Source organism: Pagrus pagrus (assembly GCF_965226575.1).
Source record: "Pagrus pagrus genome assembly, chromosome: 3".
Taxonomy (NCBI): domain Eukaryota; kingdom Metazoa; phylum Chordata; class Actinopteri; order Spariformes; family Sparidae; genus Pagrus; species Pagrus pagrus.
Genome location: NC_140187.1, coordinates 19,944,267 through 19,968,153, shown reverse-complemented (window position 1 = coordinate 19,968,153; position 23,887 = coordinate 19,944,267). Strand labels below are relative to the sequence as shown.

The window sequence follows — 23,887 nt, the reverse complement described above, 5'->3', positions numbered from 1 at the left end:
GAGAACCACAGCCACTATCAGTCAGTAGCATCAACACTATGTCATCTTTGTCTTGTCTTACCACCAAGTTTCCGATGACCATGACCATCATGAAGACGGTGAGGCACATGGTCTGTCCCGCCACCTCCATACAGTCCCACATGGTCTCAATCCACTCCCCACACAACACTCTGAACACAATCAGGAAGGAGTGGAAGAAGTCATTCATGTGCCAGCGAGGCAGCTCGCAGGTCTGGGCGATCTTACACACACAGTCCTTGTAGCTTTTGCCAAACAGCTGCATGCCCACCACGGCGAAGATGAAGACGATGATGGCCAGCACCAGGGTCAGATTACCCAGAGCTCCCACAGAGTTACCAATGATCTTGATCAACATGTTGAGGGTGGGCCACGATTTGGCTAGTTTGAAGACTCTCAACTACAAGAGAAACAGGAAACAGGATTATTGAACAATTAGTCATATTAGAACATTTATCTAAAAGTGGTTGGATTTGACTTGACTAATGTATTTTAATTTCATTTTAAAGGTCATGTGAAGGCAAGTACTGACTGGAAACATGCGTGATTTGGTACAGCGCAGGCACAAGTGTAGACATTAAGAGGGTCTGGTTGAAGTTCAAGTTTAATCAAATAAACAATACATTTGTAGGATATAAAATACAATGATGGCTTTCCCGTTGTAGAAGAATCTTTTAGCTTGACAAAAGGTAAAAAGGTAAACCAAATGTTGATTTTCCTGTCTCTCCTCTCTTCCACTTACCAATCGGAAAGACCTGAGCACTGACAGACCTTCCACGTCAGCCAGTCCCAGCTCAACTAAACTCAGAGTCACAATGAAGCCGTCGAAGCAGTTCCAGCCTTCCTGGAAGTAGTAGTAGGGATCCATAGCAATCAGCTTGGCAAACATCTCCCCGGCAAAGATGCCTGTGAAAACCTGTAGACCCACATCATAGTCAGTCACCCCATAAATTAATGATTGAATTTTTAATTTTACCACAAAATCAAATGTAAATAAAGGTTCCATGAAACAGGGAAAATAAGGAGTTATCTAGACAGTGATCGATGAAGCTAAGTGTAAACCCATGGGATTTCAGTGAATTGGGATTTCTTTATTGGTTGGACCATTGAGGTACACCTGCTAATGCAGCACCATCTTATCATTGAAGATACACAGCCTTCCAAAAAACAAAAGCAGCAATAACAGATGATTGTTTTATTCTTTCGGCAGACTGTGACTTCTCAAAATCTGACTTAAAAATTTGACATTTCTAAATCTTTCAAATTACTGTAAAAAAAAAGAAAAGAAAAAAAAGATCCAATACTAATTCAATAATGGAGCTTTAAACTTTAAAAAAACAAAACATTTCAAATCCTTTACTTATTCTAAAACTCTTCTGGTCAAATTGAGCGCAGAATGAAAAAACCTGGCTTGCTTACATCGCATTTTATTTGATGAAGTACTGATTAATAATGGATTGGGATTTGCTTAGAGTGAGGACTCCTCTGACACGGCAAGGTCATGGAGCGGTGACACCTTGTTCCAGCAGAACCTGTATGGAGCTGTAGTACTCTGAGCCTGTGTCCCATGCCATCCACCCAACATCTCATCATATGCCCAATCAGTGCTGCAGAGAACACCCAATGATTCATACTGCACCATCCATCACACTGTTTCCTCTGACTTCAGTTCCTGTTTCAGTCCTGACAGCTCGCCAATCCCTGTGATCTCATTTCCTGTCTTAGTACTGACACTGTGCCAACACTGCTGGCCTCAGACAGCTGTGCTATGGTGATATCTGACAGCAAGGGCAGAGCACATACAAATCAAAATGTCTGCTGTACATGTGGTTAATATGTACTCTGCCAAACCTGTGCTGAACAGATCAGGAGCGAGCCTTATTAGCATGACTGTGATTTTGTGTGTGTGTGTGTGTGTGTAAGAAATAGAGAGAGAGAGGAAACGAGAGAGAGAGAGAGAGAGAGAGAGAGAGAGAGTTAGATAGAGCTCAGAAGAGTTGAGGTAAGCAGGATGCAGCGGAAGCAGGAGAGTGACCTGAGTGGGGGTGATGAGAGTTTGGGGAGCAGGCTGGCTGGCTGCATTAAAATGGAAATAAATCTTTAATGAGACCCCATCAGAGTCTTATATACACTAAGCGTGCGTATCTTAAGTGCACATACCAAATGATGCATTGATGTATTGGTTTGAGGTTATGTAGGTGGAGCAAACTGAACCTGCAATGCTTCTGTAACTCCTGAGAGGGATAATGAGGCATAAAAACGTACAAAGACAAATGGCAGCGACACAAGAGAGGACAGAAGAAGAACTGCAGTTTCTCACCAGGTTTCCAGTGGACAGGACACCCTCGAAATGCTCAGTCATCGGGTAGTGCTCCATGGCCATGAAGAGGGTGTTGAGGACGATACAGATGGTGATGGCTAGGTCAACGAACGGGTCCATGACAATCAAGTAGACTATGTGCTTGATCTTTAGCCACATGGGACAGCACTCCCAGATGAGGACCGTATTAGAAAACTTGTACCAACAGGGTGGGCACTTCCTTTGAGACTCCTCCAGCTCTGCGAGGACAGACGAGGAGGACCGAAAAGCAAAAAGGGTGTGAAAAAAACAAACAGTTAGGAGTGAGTCCCTAGTGTCAAACAAGCTGATTTTTTTTTTTCTTTTTTTTTTCAGAATTTATTAGATGATAAACTTCCTGGTGAGCAACAGACACCATCTGTATCTGGAAGCCTTGTCTGCATGAGGAACATGTAAATTTGAGGTATAATTGCAAACAGTAAGGAGTGAAACATCTAGACCACAGCTGGCTATGATCATATCTCGGTCAGGTTAAAATGAAATGCAACTTGTACAACTTGGAAACATGTTAAAGGTCCCATATCATACAAATTTTCAGGTTCATACATTTCTTTCAGGTGCCTTCCAGATATTGTTTACATGCTTAAATGTTCAAAAAACACATTTGTCCATTGCTGCAGCACCTCAATTCTGGCATGTTTGGATGGAGACTGTATAGTTATGACATCACAACCTTACAGAACTCCTGATGGCTCATTTGAAGGCAGTTTTTGAATGAAGGCTGGGAGCATTTGATACTTTCAAGGTATTTATATCGCACTGAGACCCAAAAGAAACATCATTCTCTACAATATGGGACCTTTAAAAGAAACACAAGCAAGGTCTGTACCCTCTAACAGTGTGTTGGTGACTACGCTCATCTGACTGTTGGCACGGTCCTTTCCTTTGAAGGAGGAGTTGAGCTGATCCACAGATACCATGAGGGAACCAGAGTGCTTCTTCTTAATCTCCACATCAGTAGTCTGTACTCAGAGAAAGACACAATGTCAGTGAGAGAGTGCTCACATGAATGCATACTTACAAACATCACACGTTAAAACTCATGCTCTTCAGCTATCTAAATGATAAATGATGCCAAAGCCTGCTTCGAAGATGAATCTAATGAATGTAGCTTTTCGTTTCATTTTATCATCAAACCTTTTTTACAATGTATGATTCCCCAAAATTACCTAATTTTTTCAATTTAGGCATTTCCTGCAACATATCACACAACACACTTCAAATTCATACTGTAAATTCTCAAATAGTTGCCTTAACTTACCACAACTGAAGAAAAAAACAGGTCTCTAAAACAAGCTACTATTTGAGAAAGATTTTTACTTATAATTTTCTATTTTCTATATATTTCAGTAAGCTGGCATCACTGAAGCATTGGCTTTTGTTTGAGAATTTACGGCACGCTGTCCTAACCCTTGGCCTGCGCATGACATAACTAAACTACAACCGCTGAGTTTACAACATTAAACTGCATGCAATAGCATGCTGGTCAAGAACAGAGGGGAATTCAAGACAACATTTGCTGCTACACCATGCTACATTTTAAGAGAGGTAAAAAGATATAAGCAGGTAGATTGGTTGAGAATTAAAGAGGGGTCTACCATGCTAGCTAGAATGAGGAGAAATATTGTTATAGAAGAAATTTTCAGATTTGTCTTTGCACAATCCTTTGGCTCAGGAGCAGAAGGATAAATGAGGACAAAAAGGAGAGAGAAGGAGGGAGAAAGACAGGGCCTGAATGTGGAAGACCCTAAGAATGAAATGTTAGAAGTAGGAAGTGGGTTTCTGTCCTGTAAAAGGTTTTAATAGATATATTTCTAATGAATGTCTGTGTGTAAGCTCGGTGATAGAACTGTTAGCAGAACTAGGGGGCTGACAACATATTGCGTAACTGTTAGATATGAATGAAATGATCATCATGATGCTGATGAAGCAGTGACTTTGTGGATACTGTTTCATTTGGTTAGTGCCTTCTAGAGCTGTTAAAAAAGTAGCAGCATAAAAAGGGCATCAGGTCAGGGTGGAAGTGGAAGCGGAAGATTAAATTATAAGACAGAATCTAGATATTCAGGAGAGGAAAAGGGAGCTTCTGAGTTCAGGGAAAAAGAGAAACAAGAGCCAAGGGGAGGAGGTTGTGAAGGAGAAGCTGCAGAGACCGGGGCCACCACCATCATGCCTAAACTGTATAGGTGTCCCATGGACGTCCTTACACTGTCATCAGTGGCTGCCTTATCTATTTTCACCTCAGGCAGAAGCCGTCTGCCGGGCCCAGGGCCGATGAGAGACACCACGCCATTGCAGTCCACTGTGCTGTTCCTCTTCCCTCCAGAGTGGGGTGCCAGGGGGTGGATGCGTGACGAGCCTTGGCTATAGCCACTGTAGCTGTTGCGGCGGTAAGGGATAAACAGGGAGCCTCGTCGGTCTTCGCTCTCCTCAACTGTGCTGTGCTCGTCGTCAGCGAACTCGTTCTCGGAGCCCATGTCCTTGGAACGGCCTTTGAAGCTGAAGATGCTGCTCCGGCTGTTGTGGCGCGACATGAAGGGAGAGCCTGGGATGCTGAGTAGTGACTGAGGAAGAAAAGACAGATTCAGGGAGGGATAGTTGACGAGTTATTGTGTGTTATATGTGTGGATATAAAGGACTGACAAGGTAAGGAGGGCAGAGAGAAAAAAGTAAGTAATCTCAAGCAATCTCAATGGTAAAATTCATCAGATAAAGGGAAATAACATGCTTTTGTATAACATAAAGTTACCACAGCTACGGTGTTTCTTCCACAAAACGAGTCAAACAACAACGATAGGAATAGGAGAGGAAGAGTGCATGTTGTAACAGTAATTAAGCATGATAATGATGAATCATTATCATGCTTAATTACTGTTACAACATGCATCTGTGCAACGTTTATTGTAAAATGACTTGAATGAATTATTGTTCAGATTATTTAATAAATTCATAGTCGTTTCCTTGTCATTTTTGCCATTTTGGTCTAACCCCAACCCCCTAACCCTAAGAATCTAGTAATTATACTAATGGTTATATCCCACAATTCAACCAATAATCTGACCATGATGAACGATTGCATCTTTGTTTAAAGTATTCTAGCACAGTGTTAATTCATACGTAAATGAAAGAACAGAACACAACTGCGGCCCAATGCAAGCGTTTGGTGATGTTTTGATCTGGAGTATAGCCAGCTGTTTTGTTGTATCCTCAAAGTAATATTATAGTGCATAACTGTATAACTGGCTGTACCATCTCTGTCATCTTGTTTTCTCTGGCAATGAATGACTGCATGAATGAAGAGAGCCCATGACCAAACTTGGCCATTGCCAACCACCAAAAAAGGCTTTTACGGAGGGCCTGATAGTCAACACGGATCGCATACTATGCTGTAGATGGATCCTCCAGGGATCTGTGAAGCTGATAAGGAGGCCTCATCACTTTACGTGATGCACTGGGGCCCAAAAAGACTTTTTCCCATGAGCTTACAATCTGAAAGAACCGAATGTGGATACATTTTTTTGAGCATCACAACCCCACGTGAAATAACTTATTTCACTGTCATAGTTTGAGCCATTTCGATTTCATTACACTTGAAAAATCTGGAGAAGCTGCAAGATTAAATCATTCTATCCCCATTCAAGTTAGCTGGGCGCTTAACCTGTCTTAGCTGGTTCGACCAGCGGAAGTCTCTAGTGCACAGGCTCTATGGCCCCAGAATGCAGAAGATCAATGTAATTTAATACCCAGGATGTCAAGCTTTTTTGGCTTCTTTCTCCACTTAGCAGCTTTCAAAGGAATCAAAGGGACTCCGCCTCCAACGCTTTCCTTGTTAAATCCATGGGCTAGCTGAATTAGTGATCAGTCAAGGCGTGGCTGCACCAACGTGTAATTAAGTCCAAAACCCTGTGGCCACTCCTGGTTTGCCAAGTGCCACACTCAACCTTGGATTGAAGCCTTGGAGAGCTACATAGAAGTCTGAGCAGCATCACACTCTGGGCGAAGCAATAAGCCACAGCTACCACTCAAAAACTGAGGAAGGAATTCAAGGTGGCAAGGACCAGAGAACTGATGCAGTAACGTGGTGAAAGTAGTTACCAAATGGAGAGCTGGACATGGGAACATGGGGAATAAGATTGGTTGGGGTTGGGGTAAGAATATCAGGGCAAACCAATCAAAGGCAAAGAAGGGCAAAGGCAACGAGTACTAGCCAATCAGGGGCTGAGCAGGGCGGGTCTTAGTAAAAGCATAGCATTTAAAAAACACTCAGGAGAGAAACGTGACCTTGGTAAGATCACTTTGAGAGGAAACCCACAAAGGTACTAGTTGGCAAGTGCAAGTAACGTGGGCAGAGAGCAAGGTCTGCTGGTTGATGTTGGTTGAAGGGCCTTCACAGCCCGATCTCTAGCCAGAGCTTACAATACACTAATCAATGGTGTCGAAAAGCCATCAGCGATACCACTGAAGCAGCAGAAAGAGCCTCACGGTGGAAATGGCTCACGAGAGGAGAGCCTTGGTGAGGACACAGTGAACTAGATAACCGGATACAATCTGAGACCTGATCTACCTCAGCTTGGTCATGTGGAGGAGGCTGTATGATGTTCAAACAATTCCTATTTGGTCACTAATAATGAGTTCAGAAGCAGCCGCAGATTTATTTGCATAAGCTAAGTCAAACCGCAGTGAGCATTTGTTGTATAGTTTCACTGATTCATTTTACCTGGTTCATGATGGACGTCTTCCTCCCCAGCCGGCTTCCTGGAAAACGAATGGTGCTTTTCTTGCTGCCATCGTCTGACTCAGACTTAACAACCTTCTCGCTGTCTCCCTTCTCTTTCTCCTGCTCTTTCTGACGCCATTTCTTCTTGCGATTGCGACGTTCTTTGGCACTCTTGGAGCTCAGCTTGGAGACCTCGGAGGAGCTGCGGGACAAGTGCCCCCCTCCTTCATCCTCTAACGCAGCCTCTGACACCGTGCCTGCAGATGTCGCCATGGCAGCAGCCTGAGAAAAAAAACAAGGCAAATGATAATCAAGAACTATGAAAAATGATTAAAGGTGTATGAATGTGAGACAGAGTGAGACCAACCTGTGTCTCCTCCTGCTGCTTCTTGAGCTGCTCCAGCATAGCCTTGAATTCAGCCTCTTTCTGCTCAGCCTCCTCAATAGTAGCCTGGTTCTGCTCCTCATAAGCCATGGCCACCACAGCCAAGATGAGATTCACCAGGTAGAAGGAACCCACAAAGATGACCAGCACAAAGAAGATCATGTAGGTCTTCCCTGCAGCTCGAAGAGTCTAACAGACACACAAAGACCAAATAATGAGAATGAATCAGACATTTAGGGTGAAGTAACATGAAAATAATCAAACAGACATGTTGTCCTTTTGATAAGATATAAATGGAATGTATCCTGGTTTTAGGTTTATGAGTTGTTGTTTTTGTGCATGACTTTGTAAGAGGTTCTGTATGTATGTATATGTATATGTATATGTATACGTATATGATATGTATGTATAGATGCTATGTCAGCATTGCTGGTGCTTCTATCTGTTTCATGTTTTCTTTCCAGGAAAACCTCCAGACAGGGAAGAAGCCTTAGAGAACAGGAATTCCCACTTTTAAGCACACAGACACACAGACACACACACACACACACACACACACACTGAAACAGTGACTGGCCTATTTGCCAAATGAAGTGAATCTGTTATGGCTGCGGTGGTGCAGGTCTGGAGGAGGAGGAAGGATAGTGCAGTGTCATGGTAGTGCAATTTAACATTACAGACATCTGTGCACATGTGATATATTTTGCACATGCATGTGATGTCATACTGGTTAGTTTAACATAGAGATGTGACTGTTCCAGAGGTCATTTAACAAAAATGAATTCATGTTTGTTCATTGCTTCAGGGCAAATGTAAATGACACATTTCAGAATTCAGAAGTTCTTTTCTCTGCGCATGAAAGCCGAACAAAATTATGGTGGCTAGTCACACACTCCTAGCTACAGTGTTTCGGATCAGCTGTCCTTCCTTCCCTTCTATTCAGAGGGCAAATGAACTGAGGGAGAGAGCTGCTGAGAGGCACTTTTGCTGATTCATTCAGGTATTAGGGTGATGATGATGTATATACTTTTTATGATGAAGTGAGGACAAAATCATTACTACTGCTTAGTGAGTGTTTTCCTTTTCTGAGTAAGGTCTCTAAAACCAGTGTAAGAAGGGTCAAAGGCTTCGACCATAGGTCTAATGTGACATGGTATTCTTTCCTCCCTCTGGACATTTATGTTTCCATTTGAGACTGAAGAGAAGAGACAGAGGAATTAAGTAAAACATATTTTACCAGCATGTAGAGATTCTCCCAGAAGTCTTGGGTCATGAGGCGAAAGAGGGTGAGGAAAGCCCATCCAAAGCTGTCAAAGCTGGTGTAACCATAGTTGGGGTTCCTTCCGGCTTTCATACACATAAAACCCTCTGGACATCGTCTAAAAGGAAGACACAGGAGTACAAAAACTGTAACTTAACAAATGACTGAAATGTGCCTCTTCAGTATTAATACAGTTACAGATACAGGCAACACTTGAAGTTGATGGTACAGCGGGACCAGGACATCAAGCCTGAAAACAGTCTTGATAAGTGTGTTTTAATAGTTGTTGTTTGTGTGTACACCGCAGTATGATATAATTTACCTTAATATTTTATGACCATTTCAAAAGCAGACAAGTCTGGCTCATGAATTGTGAATACATGTCTGTCACAATAGTATGTGTGTGAGTATGTGTACTCATTGACAGCGATTTGGTGTTTTTTAGTACCTGTAATAACAACTGGTTAAAAGCTAAGTAGCATTTTTGTGTGTGGTGTAAAGTCCTTGAGTCACCCCACAGTGCAACGGATCACACCCCAAGTTCCATGCCAAGGGAGATCTGAACATTTTGGGTCAAGCATCCAGCAGCGAACAGAGAGTGGTTCCAATTTGACGGAGGACGTGGACAGGATCTTTGAAGCCACAGCCAGGAATATTGCATATTAAAAGCTCCAGTAAAGATCCAGTTTGTAGGGTCTACTGAAACCTTGTTGTGAGGTTGCAGATTGCAACCAAACTGAATATCCCTCGGCTCACCGACACTAGAACCTACGGTGGCCTCTAAAAATGTGAGAAACTGTAGATACCCTCTGTAGATACAAAGGGCTCATTCTAAGGTAACACAAAACGAGATTCATAGTTTCAGGAGATTATACACTAATGAAAACATAATTATGAATATCATATTCCATTTCTACCAATAGATCCCGCTAAACCCTACACACTGGACCTTTAATGTCAACCATTATCGCTGGTGTTTTTACATTTAGGTTTAGAGTTAAGTAGCAGCAGGTAACCTGGTGGGAGAACATAATAGCCAGCTGAGACAGGAGTTGAAATCTCTAATTACAAGGGAAAGAGGAAGAAGGAGGTAACCTTAGCAGATCTTCAGAACATCATGAGGAGGAATCTCATAACCCTGTGCACAGCAGAATGGCTCCAAAGAAGGGGCAGAGAGAGAGAGAGAAAGTGGCATACGTGGCAGACACCCTTTGACTTCACAGACAACCTGAATAGAAAGAGGCAAAGTGGCCACCTGGCACATCCAAAAGAGCGATGTAGAGCGGGACTGAGACTTGATGAAGACTGAGGCTTTGATATCACAAGCTCACAATCGAGTTTAACAACAAGAACGCAACCTTGAAGGAGATCAAGGTAGCCAGCAGGGTACAAAAACAAGCTTGCTCCCTGGCCCTAGTAGAAAACTTTAAAAGGTCTAGAAATGACTGTGGAGAAGCCTCAAAATGACCCGGAGGAGAAACTGTAGCCCCAATGAGGCGATCTGCAGAGGGTGCTCGGATTCTCAAGAAGAATGCAAGCACTGTTGAGCAGCTCTCTATTGATATATTATTCAGTATCGTTGCACAGCATCTGATGAACTAAAACCTGAAGAACTCATACATGAACATGTTAAAAAAAAAAAAAAAAAAGGACTCTCATGGGTGTCAGGCGGTCACTGAGTTGATCAAAGAGGCTCAGGAAGTTCATAGAGACCTGGTTATTTTGTGGCGTCTCCTTGGCATCACAGGACTGCATAGAAATGTCAGATGATACCACAGAAAAGGCATCAAGATGGCGTTGGATCAAGAAGGTTGACCTGTTGACCACCAGGCTACTTCCAAAACACCCAATGACCCCTTGTTACACCACTGATGATCGCATCACAAGATGCGTAACAGAACAACAGAGAAATTGGAGACATCTTAAAACATTAAAGCATAAATATGGAGGCATGCATAGAGTGAATGAAGCGCTGACTTACCCTGAGTCAGAACTATTTCCACATAGTAGAGCATCAAGCTGACCAGGGAGGAAGTAGAAATTAGCTATGAAAAGAAAACACTTGCATTAGCCAGTGGGCGGAAAATGTCTGTGTAACCTTAAATAGTTAATTTGTCTGTTATTTCTTTTATATGAGCAACACGAAAAAATGTTACGGGGAGAAAAGAAATTGCCAAGATGAACACACGTTCTACTGTGCGCCATTTATGTAATCACGTGCAAGTAGTTGTCCAGGTGTCAAGGTGATCACTCACTGTCATTCATGATGTATTCGTCCCAATCAAACCCCCTGCTGCCATTTGCCAGGTACTGATCGGTCATGTTGATTGGCCAGATTACACACTTCTGCCGCAGGTTCCCCATGAAGAGCTGCAGTCCAATCAGAGCAAAGACGCTGAGACAGAAGACGGTCAGGATCATCACATCCGACAGCTTCTTCACAGACTGGATCAGAGCACCCACAATGGTCTTCAGGCCTGTCAATTAATATACACGCACACACAGACACGCAAATGTGCAGGTATGCACATACATGAAAACAGGCAGGCTCACATACACGTACACGCGTTCATACAAATTCAAATGCACACACAGACACACACACATGCACACACCCACACAGAGATAGACACAAATAAAAAGAATTGCAACTCTTGGCACTGCAAGAGTGCACAAGCTGAATTCAGAACTGACTGAAGTCACGCATCAAAAAAGTTAAGTTAGGTAACATATATCTAATCCTGTATTTAACCCTGTGCTGTGCAGGCTCTTACATAAATCTAAACTTGGCAGGCATCAGAATTTTCTTGAGCACCTACGCCCAGCGCTACAAGGCCTCGACACCAGAAATTCCTTTCGTATATAAATCCAGTGATGTAGTCGGTGCTTATTGTTGTGCTGCTCCTGTCGTTACTGCCTTGATATAAATCAGTAGTTCAGGCTGTTGTCTCTTCTCAATTAATTATTCAGATAGCTGCTCAGCATACTGTGGGTATTTAGCACTCGACCTATGATTAATGCACTAACAGAGAATGTAATTTTAACACCTTAACAGTATGCTAAAATAATCCCAATTGACAAATAGGGGCTCTGTTTTGATGTAAAGATAGAGTGGGCTATAACTGATCATGCAGAAAGCAATACGTTTATTCTTCAGTTTTAAATGTAGCTATTTGTTTTGCAGCTTTACCAGATGATTTTGTTGCACTGATGTTATATATCTTGGGACTTTAAATCGTGTATAAATGTTCACCATATAATCAGACAAATGTAAATAGGTAATTCCTAAAGGTTTATTTAATAAATAATAAAATGTAACCAATTAATAATATGCTACTGCTCTGTAACAACATGATACAGCCCAGAGCAAAGACTTCAGAAAGAAAGCTGAGAACCCGTTTGGGTGTGAAAGATATCTAGCGTTGAAACTGGAATTCTCTGATATCCAAACATAAATAATGTAAGCGCGGTGCAATAATGGCACAGGTATTCTGATAAGGTAATAAAAAATAAAGCCTGTGTGTGTGAGTGCGTGTTGGTGACGGAGCTTAATATCTCCAGTTGTTGTCTGCAGGTACAACTCTGCAGCTGGGAGGCAGAAGAACATGTTGTCTTGCATCTCTGCGTCTCCTGTGGAGGAGAAACCCTGTCTCCTTTCCTGTGCTAGTTTTCTCGAGGTTGTTACTTTACATGTTCATTTGGATAGGCTTCGGGCTACTAGAATGATCCAATATCATTACTGGATTTCCTCTTGGAGGTCAATAACAAAACAAAAATTATTCTCACTGTTTTACTTGTCCAGCTTTATTTCCTTTTTGTCAGTATTATCACAGGCTGATATGTTTATATACACCGCCATATTTGTTAATGCTATTGGTTAAGAGAATGATTGTGACCAAAATAAGTCTTCTACTGGGTTAATGCTGGCCTGTTAGTGTAACATTAGTCTTAAAAATGTATGGGGTGTGAACAGAACCTGGTGCAAATATGCTTCTTATAGTATAACAAAGACAAGGAGATCAGTCTAAACACCTTTAAGGTGGTCCTTTAGACGTAGATACTTCATATTAAAGGCCCTGATCAACTTTGATCTCATCCTGCATAAACATAACATTCACTTGAGAGATTTTTGTATTTGTGTCTTTGTCTGTGCTATTTTCACTGCTTTGAAGTGGGAGTGGCTCAGTTGCAAATTTGTTAGGTCTTTATTCTTAAACTGGGCATTACTGTCCTAATGAAGCAGATCAGATGAGTTTTCCCTACCTTTTGATTGTCACTTGTTAAGTCATGACTGATGTTATAAACAAACTACAAAACACTTGTATTATGCCTATTTCCCAACATCTGAGCATAATAGAAAAACCTCATTCCACAAAAAGTCGTCTCTGGAGAAATTACGATGCATAGATGCACTAGAACTGACTACAAAAGTTTATTCAAACTACCTGGCAGCTTTTTATCACCTGAGCAGATGTAGATAAACTATGTCGGTACTTTTGTAGTCTCTGAAATATACATTTTTGGTGGGATTGGTGTATTTAGTGCAGATTTTCAGTGGCTATCAAAAATATATATTTCTAGAAACATTTCATAAAATCAAAGACATTACAATCTAGTAGGTACTAACAGCACATTGATTTTACTATGATAGTGCATTCAAGTTGAACACAGATGTAGAGGTCACATTCAGTTTTTCTCATAAAACACAAAACACCACAACGAGCGCTGCAGCTGCATGGGATGTTCCATCAGAAAGACATATTTTCAGTTTTACTACCTCTTGTCTTGTCTTGTTCATGAAAGGCTTCATTTTAGGAAGCGTTTTCCACTGAGGAAGAACAAACAGCACTATGGCTGTATTTAGGATCCATCTGGAGAGGAGAAATTGTATCATGGGAATAGTATTCCCATGATACCGTTCACTCCTTGTGTCCATCTATAGGAACATTCCTCACTAACTGCAGTTTATAATTACACTGAATCCAATAGCTGAATGCAGCAGCACCACAAACAGCAAACAGCGCACAGGCTCAGTCAAGGAAGCAGTAAGTGAAGAGGAGAAAGAAAGGACAGGCGAGGAAGAGGCTTGGGGGTTTGGGGGGGGGGGCAATGAGAGGTGGCATGCAGGTCATTTAAACGCCAAGGCTGAAGGAATTGACTCTGTGTCAGCATCACCTGTCTGTAAACTGCAATGGTGACCTTGGCTTAACTGAAGAGCCGTTTCCATCCCAGGCATCCCTTTTCTCCCATTCTTGCAATGCTGGACGAACCCACAAGCTTGTTTAGCCCAGAGCACAATTGAGCACTACATGCTGGAGGCTGAGCTTATTGTACTGTACTGAGTGTGTTACAGTGTTCCCTAGGAAAAAAAATACGTATGTGCACACAATGTTGCTTATTGGAAGGAGTCACGTGACCTCAGCTGGAGAATGGTTGTTTGAAAATCTTAAATAATCTTAATAATCCTTGTGCCAACACATAATATAAAAAGAGTCAAATTGCCAAATTGCAGGAATAAGATGCGGTCCATCTAAGAATACCACCTCGTCTGTCCAAAACCCTCATTGCGTGGAGGCGAGCAAAGTGACACTGAATTTGGAAAAAAGCTAACGGAACAGACAGATACTTCGAGCACAAATCTGACACAAATCTGGTGGCGGATGATATCTTAAAGAAATGTCGGATGGACAAAATAACGAACAAGAAGAAGTCCACGAAGTCCAAACTAACTGTCATCACCACACGCTTCACCAACGTAGAAGGCTGTCTCGACTTCCTTGAAACCAATGAGGCGATGAAACCCAAGTCGCTCGTCATCCAGGCAGAGACGAAACACTCTTACAAAGATTCAAGAGGGCGTCGGAACAACACAGTTTTTGTGGGTTTCCTCTAATACTAATGGCCTCTCATTTATGATCCAGGATATCGGTAATTGAATTTACAAAGGGGCTAACAATAGACCGGGCACACCATAGCTTCACGTAGGGCGGATGAACAGCCGCAGACGGATTCCTGTATGACCAGGTACTCAAAGGCAGTGAATGACAGGTGCCAGCAGTTCAAGCAATGCAAGGAGATGTTGCATGAGTGCAGCATCAATTTTTTTCTTGCAATTCCCGCCTGTGATGTTCATTAACCCCACGGTGATGGAGGAAATCGCAGAGAGTTTGATGATCTGAGGGATACACTTGATTATATTAAGTCCCTATGACTGTTAAACTACAGAATATTTGACCACTGAGGCGGCACCGGAACACTTTCCATCATCTGCATAGGTCTAGATGGACTATAGCCAATCAACCAAAGACGCTTTATCATGGAGTACAATGTGAATCTAGTGAAGTTTAAACAGACTTTTGAGTGCCATCATCAGTTCAGGGTCTCTGTGCCAGTGTGCAGGCTGAGAGAGCTGCCCCGCCCATCACACATCGCACAGATGATCGGCTCATGAGAAGGAGAGATCTCTCCTCTGGATTGCCAGTAGTGAAAATACACGAACATCTTCATTCAACCAATACTGACAGCAGTACCCTATAAAAACATTCTTCCCTCCCGACTTTTACTTCAGGAATGGCGTTCCTGTGTCTTTCCCCCACCAATTTCCACCACAACAATCTGTTCCGCATTACATATAATATGATGACTTTGAGGGAGTTTAGTATTAATCATATTTTTAGGCGAAATGGAAGTTATCACTGTTTAGACATGAATGAATCATTTTCTGTGAGAAACATCAGTTCATCCATGACTCCAAGTGGACATTTGTGCCAGATGTAATGAAATTCGCTCAAGGGATTCCTATGACATCACATTCACTTGAAGGGGACTGGTGTGGGATCAGACCTTCACCTTTGTCCATCAGTTCATTCTTGAGTCAAAGTGGATGTTTGTGCCGAATTTTAAGAGATTTCCTGAAGGCCTTCCAGTGATATCGCAGTAACAAGAATGAGATGGACAGACGGATGGGCAACCCGAAAACGAATCACCTCCGGCCACAGCTGTCACTGGCGCAGAGGTAGAAAAATGTCTAGAGAGCCTAGAACAAGACTTGTCCATTTTAAGATCATAAATAGGGTAAATTGGACTCCATCTAGACTGCACAAGGTGAAACCATCAGTCAAGACTGTTGGGGGTGTTGAGGGAGTGATGTGTTTAATTGATATGTCCTGTACCTTTCTGTTTATTCACTGTCTTGGCTATATGTTTTGTCTTTCTGTTTTTGTCAAAACAAGGAAAAAATAATAATAACTACTGGTCATAAAATATATGTGTTGCTAATCTATGGTATCTATCTATTATTTATGTTTCCCTTTCACTCCCAGGATGGACAAAGATCTTCAAAAAATAAATCTGAAGCCTGGCTCAAATAACTGTTATAACTAAAGGATAACAAAACCCAAATGAACATCCCTTAAAGCCAAACTTGTAAAAGCATGTGTCTCAAAGCTTCATGCAGCGTCTTTTAAATTAGGCTTGGCAGTCTTAGGGAATCAAATAAACAAGAAGGCAGTGTCATAGATTGTGAGAATTTGAATCAATGTATAAAATATAACTAATCTCAAACCAGATGTGCAAAGATGTGATGATCATATCAGTTTGTTTATTGTACCACTCTGATATCATCCTGACATTCAACTCATAGGATAAAATATCTCACCTCTCCTATGTTATCACATTGTTTTGGACATTCATTTCTGTCTCATTTGAGGTAAATCTGTACAGACAAACAGCTGTTGAACACAGCCCAGCTGCCGATATGGGACGTTTGAGCCCACAAGACTGCCAGTAGACTGCTAAGCCTATCAAAAATGTATTGCTACCATTTTTGATTGTCATAGAAACAAAAGTAAAACAAAATAATGTAGAAATTCTAAAACATCCTCTTTTTCAAAAGAATAAACAAATGTTCAAGTATCAGAAATAAAAACAGGTAATAGATAAAGTAAACTCAGCCTTAGTGTTTAAATGGGAGTCTCACCTGGAATGACAGAAATCGTTTTTAATGCTCGGAGAACCCTGAACGTTCTCAGCGCCGAGACATTCCCAAGGTCCACAAACTCTGTTATATATCTGTAACAAGGTAGGATGACACAAAACAGAACCCCATGACACACAACACACACGATAACACCACACACACGCACGCATGTACGCGCAAGAGCACGACACCATCACCACCATCGAAGACCAGGAGGGGACACCATGGTGAGAGAAAGAACGCCTGTCCAACCAGTGGGAAGAGAACGAAGAAGGAAGAGGAAGAGGAGAGAGGGAGTGAAACAAAACCACACCTAACATCAACCCCGGGACTCGCCCACCCGCAAACACAAACACCTGGACTGTCTTACCTGGGATAACTGAAATTGTTTTCAAAGCCCTCAGAACCCTGAACGTACGCAGAGCTGACACATTGCCTAGGTTTACAAACTCTGTTATATACCTGCAAGGTGGATCAAGATACAGTTACTCAGCAGCCATCCCGAACAGAGGAAAGAAAGAACAGATTGTTACATGATATCTTAATGAGCATTAACATCATGGAAGCATGGACTGATGTGGATTGAAGGTGGTGTAGGCCAGTGTCTATAAAACCTTTTCATCACCTAACATCCCACCGTAAATCATTAAAATCAAGAAAAAAACTGTAGGATGAAATGTTTACAGCACATCCAACTTTCTAAAGTTTTAATAACCAATTAGGTTAGCCTGTCAGTCACACAGGCATGACTCAGTCTTTCATTCTTTTGGTATTTTAATTTAATTTACTGGTACGGAGTTGTGTGTTTGCATTATGTTTTTTGACTGTTTTTTAACTTCTCTATATATAGTATTTTATTTTACTTGTACAAACACCTGTATACCTTGTTAAGATAGGTGCTATATTAATACAGATGATTATTATTATTATTATTATTATTATTATTATTAGTAGTAGTAGTAGTAGTAGTAGTAGTAGTAGTAGTAGTAGTAGTAGTAGTAGTAGTGGTGGTGGTGGTAGTAGTCATTACATGGCTGCAAACAGTAGGCAGTGCCACAAATCCATACCCAAAGAGGAGATAACATGAAATTTAATAACGGACATGAAATACATTTTGAAAAGGGATGTGACACGTTTGGTGCGACCCAATCTCAGAGTAGGTGTTGGGTAACTGCAGCTTTGCGACTGTGGTGGCTCATCTCTATCAGAAGTTTGGGGTTAATGAGTTTGTCAGCAACTACTATACTGAGTTGAACCAATTTAAAAAGTATGATAGATATTAGAGGGGTTGACTCATGCAAACAAAATATCGTTTATCCCTCCACTGTAAAGCTGCCCCATGGCAGTGTGTGTTTGTTGCTATAATGGCTAAATGTGTTGATGTGAATTGTTCTCTCAGGTTTTGGGGTATGTTGTTCATACAAAAAAAAGAAGCATTTGGATTGGGGAGTACTGTCCATCATTGAATATAAAATAACCACACCAAAGACTCCAAAAACAGTTTTTTTAAAAACAAACAAACAAACAAACGAAACATGGCCGTGTGTTATGATACTCACTGACAGAAAAAACAAGTGAATCAGTAAATTCAAACTAACACTAACATCTCTAATTACAAATGATTATTTAACTCTTTTGGTTGTAACTTAACAACTGGAGTTAAATTATACTGGTTATTATTGTAAATTGTCGTTTCCAAATGTTTTGATGAAAACAAAAGGTGGAGTTATATTCCCAAACTTGGCCAATAAAGCTGATTCTGATTTGAAATTAAAATGTCTCAGACTTTTCCGACAGGAAACATGACTCGTCATAGCCGTAAAAGCACAGGTGTCACCAATAAATTCATTGACTGTTCCACTGATATGTCTCGAGTGAGCCAGCATCCACAGGACTCTGGTACAATCACACCTGAGTTGAATACACTCATTATTGATCTCATTTAGTAATATCTGTGTTTTAGTAGTCTGTCTGTATTTCTGCTACCATTTTGCCTTCCTTCTATCCACATGCTCAAATGTTAGATTGTTATTAATAATGCTGAAATCCCCTTTTTGGTTTCTTGCTTTTTCCTTCTTACATTTGATCATAGTTGCTATTTGTACTCTAGGTTTAAATTATTTTCATTCTTTGTTGCTATGCTTACTAATAGGCAGTTTAAATACTTACGCCATTGAGATGACCATGAAATCCAGCCAGTTCCATGGGTCTCTGAGAAAGGTGAAGCCGTCTATAGCGAAGCCTCGGGCAACTATTTTTGTGAGTGACTCAAACGTATAGATACCTGTGAAGGTATACCTTGGGAGGAAAGAGAGAATACAGTAAAACGGTGACAGATACATTAAACAAGGATATGATGACTGAGAGGAGGCATGGATGTGTACTTACTCTACTTGTTTGGACCACTCTGGGGGGTCACTAAATGTCATGAATATACAGTTGGTCAAAATCGTACACATGATGATCATGCTGAATAACGTGGGAAGATGGTAGTTAAGGAAAGTTTGGACAACACTACCCTTTGACATCCCATATATTTTAAGGGTGCAATATGAAAGAATTTCAGTTTATAACATTTAAAAATGTACAAAAATCATCAACAGAGTGTGAAGAACCAACAGTGTTGACGTTATGTCAAAGACGTCTATATACTGTGTTGCAGAGCTATCTACTGTAGTTAGCATGCTAACCAGCTAGCCCCCGGGCCTGAGACCCTCTTTCTCACAGCAGTCTAAGCTCCTGTGCAAGTGGTGTGAATGCCAAAATACTCCCCTGCTAGTCCAGCTAACTACACGGCTAATTGAGCTAACAAGCTAACAGTAGCTACAGTCATGGATCAATAAACAGAATACAGTGAGCAGCAGTTAGCAGTTACTCTGGTTGTATACTACCCCTATTTGATGGGAGTATGAATTTAAGGTGGACGATTCTTACGTATTGCACCTTTAATACACCAACAATTGAAATCAAAAGCAAACATTTTTAAAACACTGAAAAAACAGTTTTCATTCACTGTTAAGCAGGGCTGGGCAATATACTGATATATTGTCATCATGATATGCTACGTAACATCTTAGAATTTGGATATGGTTATATTGTGGATGGTGACTGTTCTAATACTTGTGTTTACCAACTTAGTCATATATCAACATTATTGATGATTATTTATCAAAAATCTCACTGTGCTAATATTTTGTCAAAGTACCAATAGTCATTACTAAGATATTGTTGCAATATCAATACCGAGGAACAGTATTTGGTCGACAACATTGAGATATTTGATTTTGTTGCCCAGTCCTAGCATTTATGAGCTGCTTTTGAGGAGGTTTCAAAATACAAAGATACACATTGTGTAAAATATTGCAATATAATTTGAAGGCCATATCACCCAGCTCTGCTGTAAAGTATAGAAAAAGAACCACTTGAAAGGATATGAATGTATCAAAATCTTAATAGCTATTCGCCTAAGTAGATTAAAAGGACTTAAGATGTACAAGGAGGGCGTGGCACTGAAGCGGAAGAGTGTTTTCCCTTTGTTTATGACTATAAATGTCTGCGGAGAGAGAGAGAGAGACAAAGAAAGACATAAAAAGACAGTTAGAACATTTTTAGAAACACATTATATTGAACATACTAGTCAGTACACAGCCTGCAAACCTTTGCGCTATCTTGTTCTAAAAAAAAAAAAGGAACAGATGACTGGAGCCGATGTGAGTCCTGAGCTCACCTCTGAGTCATGGGGCACCACTGCATCGGTTTCCACTCTAACTACACGGCTGATTCTCACAACACAGGTGACATTGAATTTTCTTATGAAAATGTACCCATTTTGAAATCTTACATCTTTCCCAAATACATGATTTACATGAAACAAGGCACACAGGATAAAAACAGTAGAGTAATAAGGTATAGAAAAGGCCACATAATCAGTGGTAACAAGGACACAAGGCTGTGTTTTAGTCCGCTGCCATCACTCTCTCTGTGGCCAGCCAGCAAAGAGCCGGGAGTAACACAGTTAACACCTCTCTTCCTGGTTGCATCAGACGCGGAGCCTCTGTCATGGCGACAGTGGCTCCGCAAGCTGCCTCGAAGCAGCAGACAGGTGCACGGGAAGCTCTCCCCTCTTCGTGGCCAAATGACTCTCTTCGCCCAAAGTTTAAAGCTCTTACTGGAAGAGAACCGCAAATGCTGTCATCGATCAGGGGGCAGATCTGCTGACTCTAAGCTCTCAACAACCACTCCCCACCCATAAACAACAACTGGGCCAAGTGGGGCTAGGCACTGGGGTGAGGCAGCAGTGTGTGTTTGTTTGAGTGTACCCCATGTGTGGTTTGTGGATGCTTGTGCCCGATTTTGGACCAAGACAATATGGGGTCAAGAGTGAGAGTGAGTATGAGCATTAACTACAAATAAATGGACTACTTAATAACTTGTTACATTGCTTCCTGTTTCTTTTTATTCCTGAAGGTGGTACATTTAACATTGGATTACTGACAATCTACAAATGTGCAAGTAAAAAATGAAAACAGTGACTGTCCAGCTTACTTGTAGTGGAAGTACGTAGTATAGGTAGGCAGTCTGACAAAGACTTCCAGGCACTCAGACATAGGTGCTTTAAATAAAATACATCAAGTTGTCATGTGACAAGGTTTATACTCAAACAACAACAAGGTCACATGACAAGGTCATGTTAATTCTACCAATAAACAATATCACAGAGAGCAGCAGTACAAGTACAAATAATAGAAAAAGAAATATACTTATTACCTATGACATGATATGCAAGTTCTGCCACTTTATACCATTTACAGTAACAACAAAATACCACCAAAATTACCAATATAAGTACCAAGAATATGACCAAATGTACTTATATCAACATTAGGACTTCTACCACTTAATACCTCTTGCCAAACCAGCAATGTACCACCAGAAATGTCAGCACAAATGCTATAATGTACAAAAATATACCACACACATCCATTATGTCTCAAATGCAGCGACTAAACAGCGCAAAAGGTAAAAGACAACATAATGACAAATGCAAAGAATGTGAATAGTAAACAGTCTAACAGTGATGTAACACTAAAGACCATCAAAATACTCATATTATATACCAGCAATCAGATGTGTGATTTGGATGAGAATCTGTGAGGTCTGGATGCGTACACTGCTGTTTTTTCTTTCTTCAGCACATCCCCCTCATGTGTATTTATGACACTGACACTTATGCGTGCCAGTATTTACAGAAAACACACCATGACCTGTACGTAAACAGTACTGAAGAACAATAAAGACATCAATTTAAATCAGAAACAGATTCTGTAAACATTCGATAAGATATTAAAGTTAGCCAGAATTTATTTCGATTTACAAATACTGTCAAAATGCCATAAAGCCAACTCAATATTACCGTTTGCCCTGTTTATATTCAGTTGCTCTCACAAATGATAACACTCTGGTGGAGAGGATACATGTGTAATAGAGGCATTTGCTCTTTAGTATGCATGTGGCACCAGGAACTAGTAAAACACATACAACAGGAGTTCATGGTTCACACCACGGGAAACACTGGAAAGAAATGGAGTGGCGACCAGAAGTGTCCTGAGACGAGTGGTGTCCTGAAATCTAATTAAATTAAAAATAGGCATCCGCAGTCTGGGGAAAGACAAAATGTATTCTCTGCATCAGAAGACTCCTCTCTCTCACTCCCGTCCTCTCTCCCTGCTCCTTTTTGCCTATTGACTTCAAATATCCTCTCACTATTTTTCCTGTCAAATTACGAAAAGAATGATCAACATCAAACCAAACGGAAAACACAGGATCTAGTGTTCACAGGGTGAGTCTTTCTCCCAGAGGTCAACTGAAGCGTTTTGCTGACCAAGCCAATACAGTGTGTGGTTAGAAGGAGGAGGAGGTTGTAAAATAAGCAATATCTCATTAGCAGCTAATAGATGCCCTGCATGCATAACTATGTTGCATTGTTAAATCAATGTGAAGCATATTGCTTTGGACTCCTATGGTTATATAGGTTTTTAGAAAACTTTACATTTGAAGACGTCATCTTAATGAAAACCTGTTTGCTTTGTCCTTATTGAGTCTGAATTTTAATGTACGGGGACAATTAGGGATGTTGTATCATATCGTATTATAAAGTACGGCATATGGTTATTTATAAAAGATTCACAATTCAACTAGAAAGAGGCTCCAGTTACTTAATGAACTGTGTCGATTTGGAGGCAGAAAAATCTGCTGTTGACGCAAACTTGGCAACCTGGCACGAGGGATGCGAATGTCAGGCAATTTCCTTAATTGATCGTCTGCCACATTAATAGATCTCTGATCAACCATTGAGAATACTAAAATACTAAATGTATGATTTTTCTTAGTGAAAGCTCCATTGCTATGGGCTCTTTTCAGAGAACGATTGAAGTCATTAACTGAATAAAAACAAGTGAATTGGGAATGAGAAATGGACTAAAATGTAATAATGGCAAAGATGGTAATGACATAAAGGAGATGGGACTAAATATGCAGGACACAAAGAGAAGACTAAACCATCCTTGCGTCAATAAAAAGAGTAATGGACAATGAATACAATCATTACTTGCAACCCTAAATGTGAGCAGCACACGTGGCACACTTTACACCATTTCCCCAACTGAATGGACAGTCAGCACCAGTCCAACCCCTGGAAACACCTACGCTTGCACGATGTTGTGGAATGCATATACTATAGACTGAATCACTGTGATGTCGCGCTAACAGCAGTCATTTCCGGATAGACATCTGGCGGTTGAGACATGTGAAACCAGATATATAGTGAAGCACAATGGTCCAATCTATCTGACGTCTCAGCTTTCATGTGCTGTGTAGCTCTGCTAGCGTCCTTGATATCTACCCAACAGCGTCATCTCAGACTAACTGCTAGTTTTGGGTAAACTCAAGCTGTCATAAAATAAAAAATAAATAACATCAGTAAAATATTTTAGTTACCATGCGATGCAGGGTTTACCTGAACGATATTGTAAACAAACATTGTGATTGGTTCTATACTGTGGGTGAAGATGTTCTTGATTATCACTAATCACTAATTTCATTTAGATTTTAGAATCAACATATCAAACGTGTAGCACATTGGTAAGCTGAGGCAACTGAAAGTGAGCATC

General features: G+C 40.9%; 1 protein-coding gene across 5 annotated transcripts in view; it reads right to left on the bottom strand.

Annotated features, from left to right (window-relative positions):
• scn8ab (sodium channel, voltage gated, type VIII, alpha subunit b) overlaps window positions 1–23,887 on the bottom strand; it is a 55,626-nt gene that overhangs the window by 19,474 nt on the left and 12,265 nt on the right. For 3 of the 5 annotated variants that reach the window (XM_084349176.1, XM_084349179.1, XM_084349177.1), the window contains exons 3-16: window positions 20,154–20,271; window positions 19,107–19,197; window positions 18,888–19,016; window positions 16,719–16,810; window positions 10,996–11,217; window positions 10,722–10,785; window positions 8,717–8,858; window positions 7,462–7,668; window positions 7,095–7,376; window positions 4,618–4,941; window positions 3,207–3,339; window positions 2,339–2,577; window positions 761–934; window positions 62–418 (exon numbers count right to left, since the gene is read on the bottom strand). In XM_084349176.1, the coding sequence (XP_084205302.1) occupies window positions 62–418; window positions 761–934; window positions 2,339–2,577; window positions 3,207–3,339; window positions 4,618–4,941; window positions 7,095–7,376; window positions 7,462–7,668; window positions 8,717–8,858; window positions 10,722–10,785; window positions 10,996–11,217; window positions 16,719–16,810; window positions 18,888–19,016; window positions 19,107–19,197; window positions 20,154–20,271 (2,574 nt within the window). Of the gene's footprint in view, window positions 1–61; window positions 419–760; window positions 935–2,338; window positions 2,578–3,206; window positions 3,340–4,617; window positions 4,942–7,094; window positions 7,377–7,461; window positions 7,669–8,716; window positions 8,859–10,721; window positions 10,786–10,995; window positions 11,218–16,718; window positions 16,811–17,088; window positions 17,181–18,887; window positions 19,017–19,106; window positions 19,198–20,153; window positions 20,272–23,887 lie in introns of all 5 variants that reach the window. The other 2 variants (XM_084349178.1, XM_084349180.1) reach the window with 1 other exon arrangement.